This window comes from Oncorhynchus gorbuscha, linkage group LG02 (assembly GCF_021184085.1).
Source record: "Oncorhynchus gorbuscha isolate QuinsamMale2020 ecotype Even-year linkage group LG02, OgorEven_v1.0, whole genome shotgun sequence".
Taxonomy (NCBI): domain Eukaryota; kingdom Metazoa; phylum Chordata; class Actinopteri; order Salmoniformes; family Salmonidae; genus Oncorhynchus; species Oncorhynchus gorbuscha.
Window position 1 is genome coordinate 89,896,904 of NC_060174.1, and position 18,970 is coordinate 89,915,873.

Genomic DNA, 18,970 nt, shown 5'->3' on the forward strand with positions numbered 1-18,970 from the left:
ACCTTTTGCCACATTTCAGGCTTCAAACATAAAGATATAAAACTGTATTTTTTTGTGAAGAATCAACAACAAGTGGGACACAATCATGAAGTGGAACGACATTTATTGGATATTTCAAACTTTTTTAACACATCAAAAACTGAAAAATGGGGCGTGCAAAATTATTCAGCCCCTTTACTTTCAGTGCAGCAAACTCTCTCCAGAAGTTCAGTGAGGATCTCTGAATGATCCAAATTTGACCTAAATGACTAATGATGATAAATACAATCCACCTGTGTGTAATCAAGTCTCCATATGAATGCACCTGCACTGTGATAGTCTCAGAGTTCCGTTAAAAGCGCAGAGAGCATCATGAAGAACATGGAACACACCAGGCAGGTCCGAGATACTGTTGTGAAGAAGTTTAAAGCCGGATTTGGATACAAAAAGATTTCCCGGAGCTTTAAACATCCCAAGGAGCACTGTGCAAGCGATAATATTGAAATGGAAGGAGTATCAGACCACTGAAAATCTACCAAGACCTGGCCGTCCCTCTAAACTTTCAGCTCATAAAAGGAGAAGACTGATCAGAGATGCAGCCAAGAGGCCCATGATCACTCTGGATGAACTGCAGAGATCTACAGCTGAGGTGGGAGACTCTGTCCATAGGACAACAATCAGTCGTATATTGCACAAATCTGGCCTTTATGGAAAAGATATCCATAAAAAGTGTTGTTTAATGTTTGCCACAAGCCACCTGGGAGACACACCAAACATGTGGAAGAAGGTGCTCTGGTCAGATGAAACCAAAATTGAACTTTTTGGCAACAATGCAAAACTTTATGTTTGGCGTAAAAGCAACACAGCTCATCACCCTGAACACACCATCCCCACTGTCAAGCATGGTGGTGGCAGCATCATGGTTTGGGCTTGCTTTTCTTCAGCAGGTACAGGGAAGATGGTTAAAATTGATGGGAAGATGGATGGAGCCAAATACAGGACCATTCTGGAAGAAAACCCGATGGAGTCTGCGAAAGACCTGAGACTGGGACGGAGATTTGTCTTCCAATAAGACAATGATCCAAAACATAAAGCAAAATCTACAATGGAATGGTTCAAAAATAAACATATCCAGGTGTTAGAATGGCCAAGTCAAAGTCCAGACCTGAATCCAATCGAGAATCTGTGGAAAGAACTGAAAACTGCTGTTCACAAATGCTCTCCATCCAACCTCACTGAGCTCGCGCTGTTTTGCAAGGAGGAATGGGAAAAAAATTCAGTCTCTCGATGTGCAAAACTGATAGAGACATACCCCAAGCGACTTACAGCTGTAATCACAGCAAAAAGGTGGCGCTACAAAGTATTAACTTAAGGGGGCTGAATAATTTTGCACGCCCAATTTTTCAGTTTTTGATTTGTTAAAAAAGTTTGAAATATCCAATAAATGTCGTTCCACTTCATGATTGTGTCCCACTTGTTGTTGATTCTTCACAAAAAAATAGTTTTATATCTTTATGTTTGAAGCCTGAAATGTGGCAAAAGGTCGCAAAGTTCAAGGGGGCCGAATACTTTCGCAAGGCACTGTATTATGTTGGATATATGTGCCCATGAAAACTGATTTCACACCTTAACATAGGGAGATACGAAATGTTGCAAGGTTACAGTACACTTCCGACATTTCCATACAAAAAAAAGAATCCGACAGCAATATCCAGGATTTTCACAGGATCAAGGTCAATGTGTAATTACACTGAAGGGCAAAAAAGCCACAGTATTAATGGCTTTGTAACCGCTCCTAAAAAGTTGTCTACTGCAAGTAATGCTCACTTGTGAAGGTAGTTTATAGAAAGACCCATGTGTAATGCTGAAATGTAACCACTTTTATCACATTCCATTTGTCAGTATTTACCGTCACTCATTGGCTTTGTATTTTACAAATCTAGTCTTCTGAATTGACTTCTGAATCATTAACAAAATCATGTTTCAGATTATTTTGTTAAAATTATTTCAAGATAATTAATATAATTCTGCTGTTTCCCCAAAATTATATTTCCACTAATATTGTAGCGTTGTTGGTGTTGAAATTGTTACAAATAGCGAATTGATACAACTACAAAAAAATGGACTGTGCAACATTGGATCGATCACGTTGTACAAATTCAGCAAGCTTTCGCATCAAAATCAAATTGCCAGTCCTAAACGCTACAAAATGGCAGCTGCTCAGTGGTCCGAGCCACTGTATAGCCGACTTTACATTAGTTAATTGGCGTTAAATGATCTATTGAAGAATATGAAAATGTTCACACCACCAGTGCAGACATTATCATTCCCCACGCGTTCTCATTTGTTTACATTAGTCATTTGGATTATTATTATTATTTATTTTTTTACCGCAAAGACCTCTGGGCCACTAATTTATTTGACGCGGTGAATTGTGGGCAGTCATTGGTCCTCCGAGACGTACTGTCAGAGACAGAAGAGGAAAAGAGACACCCCACTCGCTGTATTTTCCTGGTTCAATTAACGTCAATGAACTAAGTAGACCCGACCAGGCCCAGCTGCAATCGCATTGGAGTCTGAGAGACGCACCCAGTTAAGTAGACCGGAACTGATCATTTGTTTCAATGGTAAACGGCTTGTGTGAACTATCTTCATTTATCCACCATCTTTGTTACTGTCTGCTGCTCTTCCATCGGAAAAGATGGCTGCCTCGGCAGCATCGGCGGGTTCTACCCCCGGTTTTTGCCCAAGCTACGCCGTGATATGCTCTTTTCTAGAGCGGTATGGAACCTTGCTTGATTTACCGGAGCTTACATTTCCACAGTTGGAGCGATATCTCCAAGACACAATCTCAGGTATAGTTTGAAAAGCGCGAGCTACTGTGGGAAGATGGGACTCCACATTGCATAGTGTTCTATGTCGTTCGTACTAGTTGTGTTATTGTGTGATTTCCAAACAACCCATTTTATATACATGTATTGTTGTCTCAGATGTATTATTAGGAAACAGGGTGAAATAGATGCATTGTTTAACCGTGAACCGACCGAAGATCGAAGGGCTTCGGTGAAATTTGGGGCTTTAAATTACTATTTATTTTCCAGCCAAGCCAGCCTTCAAGGAACTGAAATCCACTTCACCACACAGCCTACAGTAAATATTGTGCTTTGAACTTTTGTTCCAAGGTGATCTGTTTTTAACATTTATTAAAGTATATTGGGCACTCCTATTATTCGGTTTAGGATTGAGTGTGTTGCGTTAAGGACAACATTGTCCACTGTGTTTACAGTTAAGTAATGTTTTGGCATAGTGGTTCGCTCGCGCTGTATTGCGCATGCGCATGCTCATCTTCTGGGCTTCCTGCTCAATGGTTAAAAATAATAATAGTAATATTTTTTTATCAAGGTTATGGAGCACTTTTTATATTGGTAGTTGTTAGGATGAAATGCATTAGACAGACATATAGCATTATGTACATCACTTTAGACATCTAATGCTGTAGTTTCAAACATTTCCATCAGTCTAGACTCTAGATGGATCGTATTTGAGAAAACAAAGTGCAATCAAATGCACCATGGTTAGCATCCAACTTCCAGTGTGTCTTTTGGTTTCACTATTTTCCTTAAGTAATGTAACCCATTATACTAGTCTCTCTCAAGTATGTTTCATCTTCAATTGAATCATGTTGTTCCCAGCTTGACATGCAATCTGTAACACATTCTATTGTTATCTCATTGACACACTCACGCAAGAACTTCCTGCTCAATGGTGTCCTGCGGTAATTAGATTATGCGCAAAGAATGGTCTGCTTTATTCAAACTATTTTGGCGGATTTTGGTTGTTTGTATCACACATACTACATTGTTATTCCATACTTCCATATTATTGTATTAGTCATGTTACGTTTTTGTTTTATATTGTTAGGAAATTGGCAAATATCTATTTTGAATGCATTGTTTTAATAAATAAAACCACGTTGCATCATGCACGCCTTTAATTTTGGTATTGTGCACTGTCCCAGTGTCTCCACTTTAGAGATGTATGACTTGTCTCCTCTCCAACGCCCAGGAAGTTCCAATTCAAACTCCAAATAGACATCTCTGCAAGCGTTATAATGTCAAAATACGTTCGTTACTCAGCAAATATGGAGTTTCGCTGAGCAATGTTCTTCATTTACTTCGTTACGTCCGGTATGTACTTTCAAAAAAGGTTTAAATAAAAATGTACAACCCACTGAAAAAAATGCCTATTGGCACCTCCAATATCTGGCTTTACTGCCAAGCACAGGTCGGAAGTCTACAACAGGTCAATGAGTTCTCCAAGATTAATTTATTTTGGTTGTTGTAAATGTTTATTTAGACCTTTTTTGGATGTACATACCTGCCATAACAGGAGTAAATGAAGATAGTTGCTCAGCGAAATTCCATATTTGGTGAATAACTCATTTATTTCGATTTTTTTACATTATAAAGCTTGCAGAGCTGTCGAATCAGAGCATTCTGGGCGTTCGAGAGGAGACTCATTGGCGACATCTTTAACGCACAGATACTGGGGCAACTGTGCACAGGAGTTTTGTTTTTAATATGTGAAGAAATTTTTATTTTCTTATTCCCCACTCTCATCAAAACATATTTAAATTCCTTTGTCTCCATTTGATATTAACTAGTGCAAAACTAATTCATTTGAAGTGCTAATGGACCAATACCTATACATATTATGAAATGTCGTAGGATATGGATTCGTGACAGTGTGTGAGTGGGATTCATATTCAAGATATACATGCTGTAGCTATTTATTGGCCTATACAATAGGTTATATGTGGTTGAGAAACATTGATGTTTACCAAATGGTGTCATTATCCCACCTCTCCCCTCAGTTCCAAAGATCTTGGTGGACCTTCACGTGAAGTTGTTGAGGAAGATTGGCAAGTCAGTGTCCGCAGACAGATGGGAGAAGTACCTTGTGAAGGTAAATAGATCTCAGAACAAGGCTGGACATTTTCTGCACACTCATACAGTTAGGCGTAGCTTTATAGATGAATCACATTTAAATATATTCGATTTTTGTCAAATACAGACAGTGGAATGAGTCTGGGCATTCTGAATGATGATAGTATTGAGGTTAACCAAAGGCTGATGGAATGTGCTTTCTTACAGGTGTGCCATGAGTTCAACAGTACTTGGGCATGGGAGCTTGAAAATAAAGGATACAAGGACATGTCTGTGGAGTACAAGACTGGAATCCTCAAAGTAAGGTTGCAATATAGCTGTGTAGTTGCAATATAGCTATAATTATGCAAAGACATGCAACATATTTCCAAACAAGATGCAGGTAGTAAAAATTACACCGTTTTTCACGTTCTTAAATAAGGCCTTTCTTCTGTATGGTACAAAAGTAAATTCTCTGAAAATAGTAATGCCAGTGGTGGCGGGACATAACTTGTGCAGTTCACCCAAGTGTGTTGTTGTATTGCAAGTCATATTGCTGTTGCAATATTCCATTAAAAATATAGAAATATATTTGGCCATATCATGCAGCCCTACTAACATAATTATTTCCCCCTAAGTGCAACATTCTCATACTTTCTCTCTTTTCTATCCAGCATTTGTGTGAATGCCAGTTTGATGACAATGTAAAGTTCAAGACAGCAATCAATGAGGAGGATCCTGATAAGATGCGGCTTCTCCCCATTGGCAAGGACAAAGATGGCCTGATGTACTGGTTCCAACTTGACCAGGACAAGAATGTGAGGGTCTATGTGGAGGAGCAGGACGACCTGGACGGGTCTTCCTGGAAGTGCATTGTCAGGTACTGTGGAACCATTGGAATAACGGGCCGGATGTGATTCAGGGGAGGAAAGATGCATACTGTTGTACTGCAGAGCCTAGATGTCAAAGGTCTTGTATTCCAGGTGGATCATAGATTACTTGGTTTATATGTAATTTTACGACAAGATTACGAAACTGGAAATAGTTATTTGAATTATCCATCTCTATACAGAGACAGAAACAGCTTGGCTGAGATCCTGGCACTGCTAAAGACTCAAATCGACCCAGCACTGTTGACAAAGAAAGAAGGAGAGGAGGAAGATGAGGCGAAAAATAATACTGGGGGAGAAGGTAGTGTTATACCAATAAGGCTTGTTACACCAATAATGTTGTCTGTTATTTGTTGTTTACTCTCAAACATTTTCATGATATTGATATTGTCAAAGGTAAACTTATTTCCCTGATAGATGCAGTTCTAAATCTTGTACTTTTATTTTCTATGAACGTATCATTCTGTTGTAACTGCAATTCCTATTTCTACCTTTTCTCCTATAGGGGAAGTTAAAAAGACAGAGGATACCTCAGAGGATGAAGAGGACAAACCCTCCAAGGGAACAACTTCCTTAGTCTCTCCAAAAACCGAGATTACAGAAAAAAAGGACTCACAACTAGACGAATCAGATGCCAAATCTTCATTGAATGGCCTCAAAGATGAGTCCGAGTCAAAAAGCCAATCAGAGGAGCCTATGGTGTATGACAAGGTCACCATAAACACCCGGGCCATCAAAGAAGAGCCAATGGAGGTGTCAGAATCCAAGGAGAGCACAGCCACAAATGCTACAGAGCCTCTTGCAGAGAAACCTTGTCTGACGCCACAAACAGAACAGACAGATGAAGCCAAGAGGAAGACTGCAAATGAACTCCAAAGGGCCATGAAGAATGACCAGCAGGCCAAAATCCCATTGAAAAAGAGAGAGATGAAACTTTGTGAAAATTTTGATAATAATAGTGGCGGTGGCAGTAGTATCTTTGTGCGAAACCCATCTGTTGCTCCTGTCAAAGAAGCTCCTGAAGTTGAGGAGACAAGTAAAGAGATCTCTGATGCCCCGGTGGGGACGATAGAGTGTATAAGTGATCAAATGAATGGTGATGCTCAGCCTACAACAGAAACAAGTGTCAATAATGGTTTAAGAGACTCTGTTGATGGCAAAAAACAGCAAACAAAAGCTGCTGCTGGGGAAGAACGTAAAGCAGCAGAAGCTAGTGCAAAAGAGAAAATAAACCTGGACAAGGAGAAAGAGGAGATGGCAAGCAACACTGAGGTGGCCATGGCCAATGAAACAAGTCTACAGAAAATGGTTCCAGCAGAAAAGGAAAGCACTGAAGATTCAGAGGAAGTAAAAAAATCTGCCTTAAAAGAGGCTAAATCTCCGTCTCCTCTAATGACAAAGCCATTGACTTCATCTAAGGATGCAACAAGCCCACCGGAGAAGCACTCTGATTGTAAAGAGGAACAAAATGTCAAGGTATCCAAGTGGGATGTAAAAGTGTGTCGTACAGAACACACGACCTATACATCAATAGAAACCGATGAAAACCCTTTGTCTAGTAAGTCACAGAAACCAGATGAAACTAAAGGAACAGATTCATCCATTACCTCTCAAGAGGTCAAGTCAGCTGTCTCTAAGGAAACAGACAAAACAGTTGTGAATAAGGACGATTATCCCCTTTCTGTCGTGAAAGATATGGAAAAACCACCCTGCACAAAAGGTACAGAAAAGTGGTCAAACCCTAAAAACCCAGAAACCTCAGTCATTACTAAACAAACCGGGAGACCTGACCCAATTACAGAGAAACAAGACCACTCTAAATGCATAAAGATGCCAACTGTCGTAAAAAATACAGAGAAACCACCCGACAAAGAGGGTGTAGAGAAATGTGATGTTTCTAAAGATATCAAAACTTCTGTAATTAAAAAGACAGAGATTTCAGAAAAGAGTAAAGATGCTGAGAACCTGGTCATCTCTCAAGAGACCAATACGTCCTCATTCCTTAAAAAGGCAGACAAACCAGTTTCCAATAAAGAAGCAGAGAAACTGGAGAGCATTAAAGAGACTAAATCGTTGGTCATTAAAATGACAGTGAAACCAGAGGCATCTAAACATACAGAGAAATGTGATAACCCTAAAGACAATAAAATGTCAGCTGTCACTAAGGAGAAACCTGCTGTAGGCACAGATGCAAAGGCTGCCTCTGAGGTGAAGAAAAAAGCTGTCCTGGAGGAAGTTTTCTCAGCGTCTATCTGTAAAGATGAAATGAGAACGGTTGCTAAAGCGACGAAGACACAATCTGGACCAAAAGACATGGAGATGGCAGACGTCTCTGAGAAAACAACCCAATCACAACTGGGTGAACCCAAAAAGGTAGAGAAATCAGCTACCCCTAAAGATATTGGGAAATCGGTTACCCCTAAAGATGCAGAGAAATGTGCTACCCCTAAAGATGCAGAGAAATCTACTAAATTGGTTACCCCTAAAGGTGGGAAATTGGCTACCCCAAAAGACACAGAGAAATCAGCAATGCCTAAAGATACAGTGAAATATGCTAAATCGGCAGCACTTAAAGACGCAGAGAAATTGGCTACCTCTAAAGATACAGAGAAGTCTGCTAAATCTGCTACACCTACCCCTAAAGATGCAGAGAAGACTGCTAAATCCGCTACACCTACACCTAAAGATGCAGAGAAGTCTGCTAAATCAGCTACACCTACCCCTAAAGATGCAGAGAAGTCTGCTAAATCCGCTACACCTACCCCTAAAGATGCAGAGAAGTCTGCTAAATCCGCTACACCTACCCCTAAAGATGCAGAGAAGTCTGCTAAATCCGCTACACCTACCCCTAAAGATGCAGAGAAGTCTGCTACACCTACCCCTAAAGATGCAGAGAAGTCCGCTACACCTACCCCTAAAGATGCAGAGAAGTCCGCTACACCTACCCCTAAAGATGCAGAGAAGTCTGCTAAATCCGCTACACCTACCCCTAAAGATGCAGAGAAGTCTGCTAAATCCGCTACACCTACCCCTAAAGATGCAGAGAAGTCTGCTAAATCCGCTACACCTACCCCTAAAGATGCAGAGAAGTCTGCTAAATCCGCTACACCTACCCCTAAAGATGCAGAGAAGTCTGCTACACCTACCCCTAAAGATGCAGAGAAGTCTGCTAAATCCGCTACACCTACCCCTAAAGATGCAGAGAAGTCTGCTAAATCCGCTACACCTACCCCTAAAGATGCAGAGAAGTCTGCTACACCTACCCCTAAAGATGCAGAGAAGTCTGCTACACCTACCCCTAAAGATGCAGAGAAGTCTGCTACACCTACCCCTAAAGATAAAGATGCAGAGAAGTCTGCTACACCTACCCCTAAAGATGCAGAGAAGTCTGCTACACCTACCCCTAAAGATGCAGAGAAGTCTGCTACACCTACCCCTAAAGATGCAGAGAAGTCTGCTACACCTACCCCTAAAGATGCAGAGAAGTCTGCTACACCTACCCCTAAAGATGCAGAGAAGTCCGCTACACCTACCCCTAAAGATGCAGAGAAGTCCGCTACACCTACCCCTAAAGATGCAGAGAAGTCTGCTACACCTACCCCTAAAGATGCAGAGAAGTCTGCTACACCTACCCCTAAAGATGCAGAGAAGTCTGCTACACCTACCCCTAAAGATGCAGAGAAGTCTGCTACACCTACCCCTAAAGATGCAGAGAAGTCTGCCACACCTACCCCTAAAGATGCAGAGAAGTCTGCCACACCTACCCCTAAAGATGCAGAGAAGTCTGCCACACCTACCCCTAAAGATGCAGAGAAGTCTGCCACACCTACCCCTAAAGATGCAGAGAAGTCTGCCACACCTACCCCTAAAGATGCAGAGAAGTCTGCCACACCTACCCCTAAAGATGCAGAGAAGTCTGCTACACCTACCCCTAAAGATGCAGAGAAGTCTGCCACACCTACCCCTAAAGATGCAGAGAAGTCTGCTACACCTACCCCTAAAGTTGCAGAGAAATCGGCTAAAAACACAGAGACGATCTCTAAAAAGATTGTTCTATCTTCTAGGGGACAGAAACCAGACACTGAAGAAACTGAGAAACTGGCAGACACAAAGCCAGTTGCAGAAAAAGGAGAGAAACTTGTCACCTTTCAGGACGCCAAGCAATTACCCTCTCTCAAAAAGTCTGTCCCAGTGGAGGTGAAACAGGAGGAGCCTATGGAAATGTGTTCGGAAAAGTCAACACATGACAACATAAAGATCAAGGGACATGCTGAAAAAGGCTGGCCTAAAAAGGCTGTTAAAAGTGGAGTGAAGTCTGAGACCAACCCTATCAAAGACCCAAAGCCCATGAACTGTGATGCATCATCAGAAAAACAGGCTATTAGTAAGAAGGCATCATCTCTCACTGAGGGTGAGACGGACAAAGTAATCAAGGAAGATGCCACAACACAGGGATGCCCCCCAAAAGAGGATGGGAGTAAGCCTGATCATCCTAAGAAAAATGACAAAATGGAGGATGATGGAACTGAGAAAGATGACAAAAATTCAACGGTAGAAGAGAAATTGGTTCAGGCAAAAGCAAGTGAGGGGTCTGAGGAAGATGATGACAAAGAGGATGAGGACAAGGGTGAAAAAAAGGATGCGGGAACAACATCAGAGATCCAAGAGGAGGGAATTCGCCTGAAAATACGCGGGATTACCCACCGGAGGAGAGCTGAGCTCCAGAGAAAGGAGAGGGACTCTGGGTCAGATACTGGTGAGACTGGGAGATCCCTGAGGAGGTCACCCAGGATCTGCAGGCCGACCGCTAAGGGGGTGGAGTTCCAGGACAGGAGGATGGAGAAGAAAGAGGCCACACCCCCTGTAGAGAAGGGTGATGAGGAGAAAACTGTTCAGAGGAAACCGAGAGAGAAGGTTGATCAAGATGGACTGTACAAATCTAAGGTAAGTTTTTTTTTTTTTCAGTAACTGCAGATATTTCTACATTCATATGTTGGATTGTGAATGCATGTTTTTGGATCAACAGTGTCTTTTATATCAGGGATTCACACATTGTCAGCCATCAGGAACTTATGTGTATGCTGTCTTACATTAGCTTTATGTAACCCAAAAGTTAGAATGTCTGTGTTTTATGATTTGGCTGTCAAGATGACATATGTTTTCAGGGACGACGGAGGAGAAAGACCCGGTGGTCCAACACTCGAACACAAAGGCGCAAAAATAATGATTCTGGTGAAGACGATGAAAGTGAGTCGAGTGAAGAGGAGAGCGAGGAGGACAACAGTGATGAGAGCTTTAAGGTGGAGAGGGGCAAGAGGAGGAAGAGGAACAGAGAGAGGCACAGCGATGACTCTGACACCTCCTCAGATGATGACCTCCCTCCTAACGATGACCCCTGCAAACACTGCGGCCTCCCCAACCATCCTGAGCTGGTGGGTCCTGAAAATGTGATCCTTATTTTCTCAGCTCAATAAATGGCACAATGGGTAGCATATAGTTGTGATAATAATAATGGAATTGCCCACATGGTGGGCTGCAGGGTTCTGGTCAATTCCACATAAGTTTCAGTCAATGCAGAATGTAAATCAAATTCCAATTCCACGTGTTTGTTATTTTAAATGCATTGAATAGAATTAAAATAGGAATTTCAGTGTACTTTCTGAATTGAAATGGAATTGACCCCAGCTCTGGTGGGCTGTCAGTGGTTATACTATAGTCATAATATGTATCTAAACTGACTGATAAGACTACAAAATAATGTGTTCCAGCTAATACACCTTCGTGTTCTCCTCACAGATTTTGCTGTGTGACTCGTGTGATAGCGGCTACCACACGGCCTGCCTCAGACCCCCTCTCATGATCATCCCAGACGGGGAGTGGTTCTGCCCACCCTGCCAACATGTAAGTAACCGCCAGATGGTAAACAATTGGTAGTTGCACTACAGTTTGGATGATAGCCACATTATTGTTTTAAACTAATGGCTTGCTTTATGTGTGGTATTATTTGACAATCTTACCCCTCTCTCCGTGTGACCCCTGCAGAAGCTGCTCTGTGACAAGCTTGATGAGCAGCTTACTAATCTCGATGCTTCCCTGAAAAAGAGGGAGCGCGCTGAGCGACGGTATCAACCTCTGAACCATGACCCTTGGTGTAAAACAGCAAATGACAACAGGAAGATAATGTAGCTCATAAAGTTGTTTTAAATGATTTTATTTTCTCCCTCCAGAAAAGAGCGGTTGGTCTATGTTGGAATCAGTGTTGAAAACATCATCACTCCCTCGGTAGGCAGCATTTGGTTGCTATGGTTATACCATCATGGAAGTCAATTGCAACACATCCAGAAATCAGTGTGTTTGTAGGACGTCTGTGTAAGATGGTCTGTCACACTGTTCATTGCCTAGCCAAGACTGATGTCAGCATAAATGTTTGCTTCCTATATTGTACTGTGAACTGACACATTGCCAACTGTCATTTTTAGTTGGAGGTAGAGGAAGAAAGGGAGGAAGAGGTGGTAAAGAAGGAGAAGAAGGAGCGAACCAAGAGCTGGGGTCGAAGGTCCACAAGGGCAAAGAAAAGCATAAGCTACAGGTATGACGTCTGTACTGAACTCATGGTTATCAGAACATTGTATGTGCTGTGTGTGGCTGGTCTTTATTTATTGTTTCAGTATTGTGGCAGATAAATTCCCTGAATAATTTCAATGTCTTGTTTGCAGGTTTGATGAATTTGATGAGGCTATTGAGGAGGCAATTGAAGAAGACATCAGAGAGGCTGATGGTGGAGGTAGGAGAACATTATGGAATATGGCAACCAAATCCCAGAATTATGACTTTTATTCAATAGTTTATGCTGCATTTTATTGATGTTCTGAAATCATTTTTGGCTGCGTCATTTCATCTGTGCAAACATGGTGCTTGCTCAGATTCCCTAATAATTGTGCACTCCTTTAATAAGGGTTATGAAGAGTCAAGTCTGAGGCTGTATTTCATCCTAAGATAGATGTTCCCTCTCTGCCCTCGTATACATATCCACTCCTATCGGTTCTGTCAGGAGGAGTAAAAGAGGGATTTTCCCTGAATGAAATGCAGCCTCAGAGTTTTTGAACTTGTGTAGCCTGCAAACAATCTTTGTGCCTGTTGGATTGGGTCTAAATGTTATCATGTGCTGCCCTCTACAGGAGCTGGTCGAGGGAAGGACATGGCCAACATCACAGGCCATAGCAGAGGGAAGGACATGTCCACTATCCTGGCGGCAGGAGAGGGTGGCGAGGGCAAGGAGAATGGGTGCCTGCCGCGGCCCAACGCCAGCCAGCGCAGGAGGAAGCGCCGGCGTCTCAACGACCTGGACAGCGACAGCACTATGGAGGAGGAAGAGAGCGAGGACGAGTTCCGTCTCAGTGACAGGTAGGTTCATTAGGAAAGTGGGAGGTAGGGGTTCATGAATCAGAACAGGGAGGTTGTGTCCATAAGGCACCAAATGGAAGACAACGGACTGAAACGCGGAGGGACTACCTGGACTTTTTTTGTTTTCCACTGCAAAATGTTTTTAAACATTTCCCATTGTGTGCCATAATGAACACAAGCCAAGGTTCCACTTCATTGATGGCTATTACATCCAGAAAGGTGTGACACAAAGGGGTGTTGAATTTTTTTTTTTTCTCTCTCCACTGCACACTTTTTCATGTAGTACGGAGGAAGAGGAGTTTGTGGCGTCGGACAAGAGCGATGCAGAGAGCGAAGTGGCAGTCGACTCCAATGACGACAGCGACTTCGGCAGCACACAACGCAGAACCGCCAGGACAAGGAGGCCAGCCAAACGTCAGAGGAGTGCTCAGCTGCGACGGCGCCGCACACCACGAAGGTACTCAGACGATGAAGAGGAGACGAGTGAGGAAGAAATGGGTACGTTGGCATCGTCATTTCCTCTGTGGTTTGAAAGGTCATTACACTCCAGAATCAAACTTTGTTAGATGTTTTCAGATGTCAAAAGTGGTCTTCTCTTGGGACAAGTTCCAGGCCATCTGTTTTGTTGATTCAGGTTTATGCCGTAATCCATAATTAATGGAAAAGGTCCTGATGGTTCCATTCATTTGGAGTTGAGGCCTTCAGTGCACTGGTTAGACACAGCCAATTGTGTCAGATGTGGATCCATCTTTTGATTTTAATGTCTGAACTTCTGTGTTGATTTTGTAATTGTCCTTTTGAAAACCTATAGGTATGTGATGTGGCTCTCTTTCTGTGTTGACCTGTGTAACTAGTGTCGGAGGGCTCCAGCGAGTTCAGCGATAGCGACCTGGACTGTAGCCGACGCCGATCCCGCCGGAGTCAGACGACGAAGCAGGTCAACTACTGCGAGTCGTCCGGAGACTCTGACGGCTCCAAGGCCAACACAAACCGTGACAAAGTCAAACCGTGGCGGCGCCTCGCCAGTTCAGACAGCGAAGGTCAGGCAGACATTTTTTTTCTAAATGCGCTTTCTTTGCCTCACCGACCCCGCTATTAGCATAGGTTCTCTGTAGGATGTGTGTAAACTGTAGTTAGTTGGCTAATTAATATGTTTATTTAACGTGTCATCACTTGCCGTCACTTTAACTGATATTAACAATAATATGGTTTTATCTAATGTCCATTGTGTCCATGTACTTGGCTCTTTCAGCGAGCTCCTCCAGAGGCTCAGACGAGCGGGAGAGGACTAGGTTAAAGAGGAGGGCCGACTCGTCCAAAAAGGAATCCCAGCAGCACCGCAGACGACTTTCGCTGAAACGGCGGCGAGCCTCTGAGGAGGACGATGACGACCACGATTCCGATGAATCATCGGAGGGAGAACGTCCTGTCCGCAAGCGTGTGAACCGCATCGACTCGGACGACTCTGACAAGGAGGAGGAGAAGGAGACGAAAGAAACCAGGGAAGAGGAGGAAGGGGGAGTGCTGGGGAAGGGAGCCAGCCCGTTGGACTATGGCCTGGTGGAGCTGCATCCCCCCACCAATGGACAGAGTCCCATCAAGGCCCTAGAGGGCCTGGCTCACATTGGGCCCCAAAAACCTGGGGCCACAGCTGTCGCCATAGCGCCCAATGGACTGGAGTTGGCACCACAGGATGATGATGAGGATGACCTGCTGGGGGTCACAGACCTGGTGGACTTTGTCTGCAACAGTGATATGTTGTAAAAACCCAAGTTGTACATTTGTTCTTTTCTGTAGTATTTTAAAAAATGTTTCTGTCCTGTCCTTATTATAAAACTGTTTTATTCATCCTCCTTGTCCCCCCCCATTAGTATGACCCCATCCATCCGTATGAACTGGACATCTTACGGGGGGAAAGTTCATTGTCTTCACACCTTTCGCAGTGTGATTGTACAGTCATTGAGAGCACTAACTCCAAAGGTTGTTAAGTGGCACGTTACATTGCATTGTCTTATCCTCTGTACTCGGTCACCGATGGACATGTGGGTCAGATACTTGACAGTAAATGACACACAAATCAACCTACCTGTTTCTCCAGCCAACTTCTACTCAGGGGTCCATCCACTACCCCCACATACAAAGAGTCCATCTCCCCAATTCTTGGTTGTGTTCATTAGGCCCCAAACGGTTGAAAACCGACAGACCGAGAGGGACTACCTTGCCTTGTCCATTTAAGAAACGCTGATTTTCTGTTGTGTGACCTAATGAACATGACCCATGACTTCCTGTTCTGAGAGGCACCTCTCAGTATTCCTGCCTGGCAAAGGACATTTTCTTGTATGACATTAATTGTTTGTTGGTAGGATGTAAATGTGTATTGTTGTTCAACATTCTTATGAGAATAGATGTCAGGGGTCAAACTGCATTCCATTTACGACTTAAATTAACATAGTTTTGTGGATCAACTGCTGGAAACCAATCGTTGTTTTTATCCCCCTGCTCTTTACCCCAAACTTTAAATATGAATGTCTTTCACTTTTTTGATATTTGAATTCCACATTTTAATCCTCTTACATCGATCAAACTATTTATCATTACATTTTACATTTAAGTCATTTAGCAGACGCTCTTATTCTTTGTTTTGATGTGTTCAATTTTATTAGTCATTTGTTTGATAAGCTAAACCATTACACAGGTTTCCCACTTTCTTTTATACACCATTTAAAACAAGCACTGGATGAAAAAGCATGAGCATAACAGTTTAAGTCAGAATTCCCATAGGAAAACATGACACAGAACCATCGTCATCATCATGCTAGAAACAGCTTTTTTTAACTGACAGACTGGGAGACCAGACCCACAACCGATCCCATACTTTCTAGAAAATACAATCTCCAAAAGAGTGTTTCTCATGGATTTGGTTAATTGTTTTACTCAAAGTATTGAAATGTTGTACTGCAGCCTATATCCCGTTTTTATTTTTATCAAACTTTCCCATCAAGTGGTATTTTTAATTATTGTTACAAACACTATTAAGGCAGCTAGTTCCTCAGTGCATCACGCCAAATTACAGGTGTCATTTAATCAACATTAAAATGTGTTAACTACCACCACATTGACAAGACTTTCCTTTAAATGGAGGTTTGAGTGTATTTAATGTCACCAACTAGAGTAGACCAACCCTGATCTTCTCACCTCTGTGCATATGTTTCTAAAAACCCTAGTTTAGTTTTTGTGTACGTATAAATATAATTTTAGTGTGTGCTGCCAACACTATCAATGGATTAAATGCCCACGTTTTAGACTTTTTTTATATGCTAATATTTGAAGGGATTTGTTATGTACAGAATTTTCTGCCAACTTTCTCTGTTCCTCTCAATAACCATGTCAGCATTTTAACCATTATTTTACGTATGTTGTGTTTTTATAATGTATTTCTTTGTATATCAAATCATCCACTTATTGTTTTCCTCCTTAGCAAACCAAGTGGCATACTGTTTCCTATGTACCTTCTTGTCGATACTGTATGTAGGTTCAAAACCTTGAAGTAAAGGTACTTACTGAGTATACACCTAACTACCTGTCGTTGTTCATCGACTATTTTAAATATTTTTTTACATTTTTTAAAATGTCCCCTGGTCTTTTCGGAACCCTCTGCCACCACCAGTGTTGATTGTAGAGAACACTACCCTCGCTCTAGTCTTCCCTCTACATCTTACTGCATCAACTGGAGACTAAATAAACGTCTCCGATCTCAGAATGCCTATCCTTTGTCTGTTCTCAAATATGAGCTCATTTTGGTTTTAGGGTTCCATTTTGAGGTCAGGTTAAATCACTGCCTTTCTGGGCCTATGTTCAAACAGTTTCTCAGAGTAGGACTGCTGTCCATATTATTCATAATGATCTAAAATGCAACTGATCCTATATCAGCACTCCTACTCTGAGACTGAATACAGGCTCTGGCCTTGAATCAAAAGAAGATTATGGATAAACGGCATGCTGGATTAATCTTTGTTAGGGAATGATATACCAGAATGCAACTTGTTTGGGGGAAATGGTTTAGACCATAAATTGACCTCTAATGTTAGTGTGTATATCAAGTTTTTGCTGTAATGTATATTTAGAGGCATTTTCTTTTATGGAAATAAATATATTTGGCAATTATTTATGATTGCATTTATGATTGCATTGTTTATAATAGTTTTCCTTGTAGAGGGGTTGTGATATTGGCACCACTGTTTTGTAATGAATTCATTGGATATCTGGCATGTTTGTTGGATGTTATTTTGTTATGTGCAGATGCGTTGGCCACCTTAAGGATTTACAAGGTTCAATAGTCACAAACTCTTTTGCTCAGCAGTGTTCCTTGTGTCTTGCCACTGAACAAGAGAGCATGAACCAACCACTGGAGGCACGGACGACACCTGGCAGGACTGATGAGTTGTGTTCAGTAAGCATAAAATGGTAGAAAACAGAGTGAAATGGGGAGGTGCTAACTGAACTTGTCCAATATGAAGCCCTTGTTTTAATTTTCAGTTGTGCCCCAATGAACATGACCCTGGACACAAAGGTGGCCATCGTCAGAATCATGGGAAAAGTTCAAGATAAATGCGCTCTAATTAAGAAATTAAGCCTACTTGTAAATTTGTCTTTTGTAAAGAAGTGTTGGCATGTGTTCATCACCAATGGTAAACTTCTTATTAGTCTTGGTTAATCACACAATGTTTTTAATACTTCTGTGTGAAGGAAGGTTAATTACAAATCATTTCTGAGCTGCCTGCAATGCACTCCACGAACATGATAATATTGACTTGAATTACCGCACCATTAGTTGGACTGCCCCAAAGCGTCTACTGGCAGTTGCATTGTGGGAATCATATGCAAATGACTTGGGTTAGTTTACCATCGTTTTGAGATGAAAAAAATGTCTGATTTCTGATGTAATGTTTTCAAGAGATTATGTTTATCACCTGTATTTCATGAGTATGACATGGTGGACCTACTTCATTTTAAATGACACATCTGTTGGAGCAAATTATCATATAAAGGTACACTAGTTGGGAGGGGCAGTCTGACACACAGGCAGTCCTCTGCCAGGGGGAAGTTGGTGCCAATGATTCAAAAGTGTTTGTTCCTTATTATTGTTTATTACAGGTAGAATTGGAAGACTGGGGAGACAACTTATACTGTAGGTCTGGTATATCAACATTAGCTTGTAGATTGGTTTTCTATGTTTTGTCTGTTACTCTTCAATACCTTTTTGTTAACTTCACTCTATTTTCTTTCATATTAATACGATCTGTACATTTGTCATAATAAAAAGCTTTTTTAAACAAGGAATGGTAGGCCGACTTGTTTTCTGTCTCTTGAAAAGGGAGAGGACAGCATGATGGTGTGAAATATTGATACAATCATCTTTCTGACTAATGCAGGCATGTCCACTTGAGAACTGTGCTTCTACACCTGCATTGCTTGCTGTTTGGGGTTTTAGGCTGGGTTTCTGTACAGCACTTTGAGATATCAGCTGATGTAAGAAGGGTTTTATAATACATTTGATTTGATTTGAGAACATCTGGTGAAAGTGTTGAGGGGGCATGTTTCCTTAAAGATGTATTAATTAAAGTTTAGTTGCTATTGGTTTCTCCAGAAATGTTGACTTGTGTGGTTGATGTATGGTTTATTTACACGTCTTAACACATGAAAACAATATTTTAGGTAGTTTTTTTTGTTGCTAATCGGTGTGCCTCTTTCTGTCAAATTAGGTCAATTCTG

General features: G+C 41.8%; 1 protein-coding gene across 1 annotated transcript; it reads left to right on the forward strand.

Annotated features, from left to right (window-relative positions):
* The first annotated feature begins 2,456 nt into the window (after positions 1-2,456).
* On the forward strand, positions 2,457-18,538 carry LOC124012604 (remodeling and spacing factor 1-like). The gene is made up of 17 exons (XM_046326412.1): positions 2,457-2,834; positions 4,853-4,944; positions 5,133-5,225; positions 5,579-5,784; positions 5,977-6,095; positions 6,300-8,606; positions 9,171-10,738; positions 10,960-11,226; positions 11,591-11,695; positions 11,837-11,916; positions 12,022-12,076; positions 12,274-12,383; positions 12,511-12,578; positions 12,973-13,198; positions 13,482-13,696; positions 14,053-14,238; positions 14,451-18,538. The coding sequence occupies exons 1-17, from the start codon at positions 2,681-2,683 to the stop codon at positions 14,960-14,962; spliced, it is 6,363 nt and encodes a 2,120-aa protein (XP_046182368.1). The 5' UTR covers positions 2,457-2,680; the 3' UTR covers positions 14,963-18,538.
* The last annotated feature ends 432 nt before the right edge of the window (positions 18,539-18,970 follow it).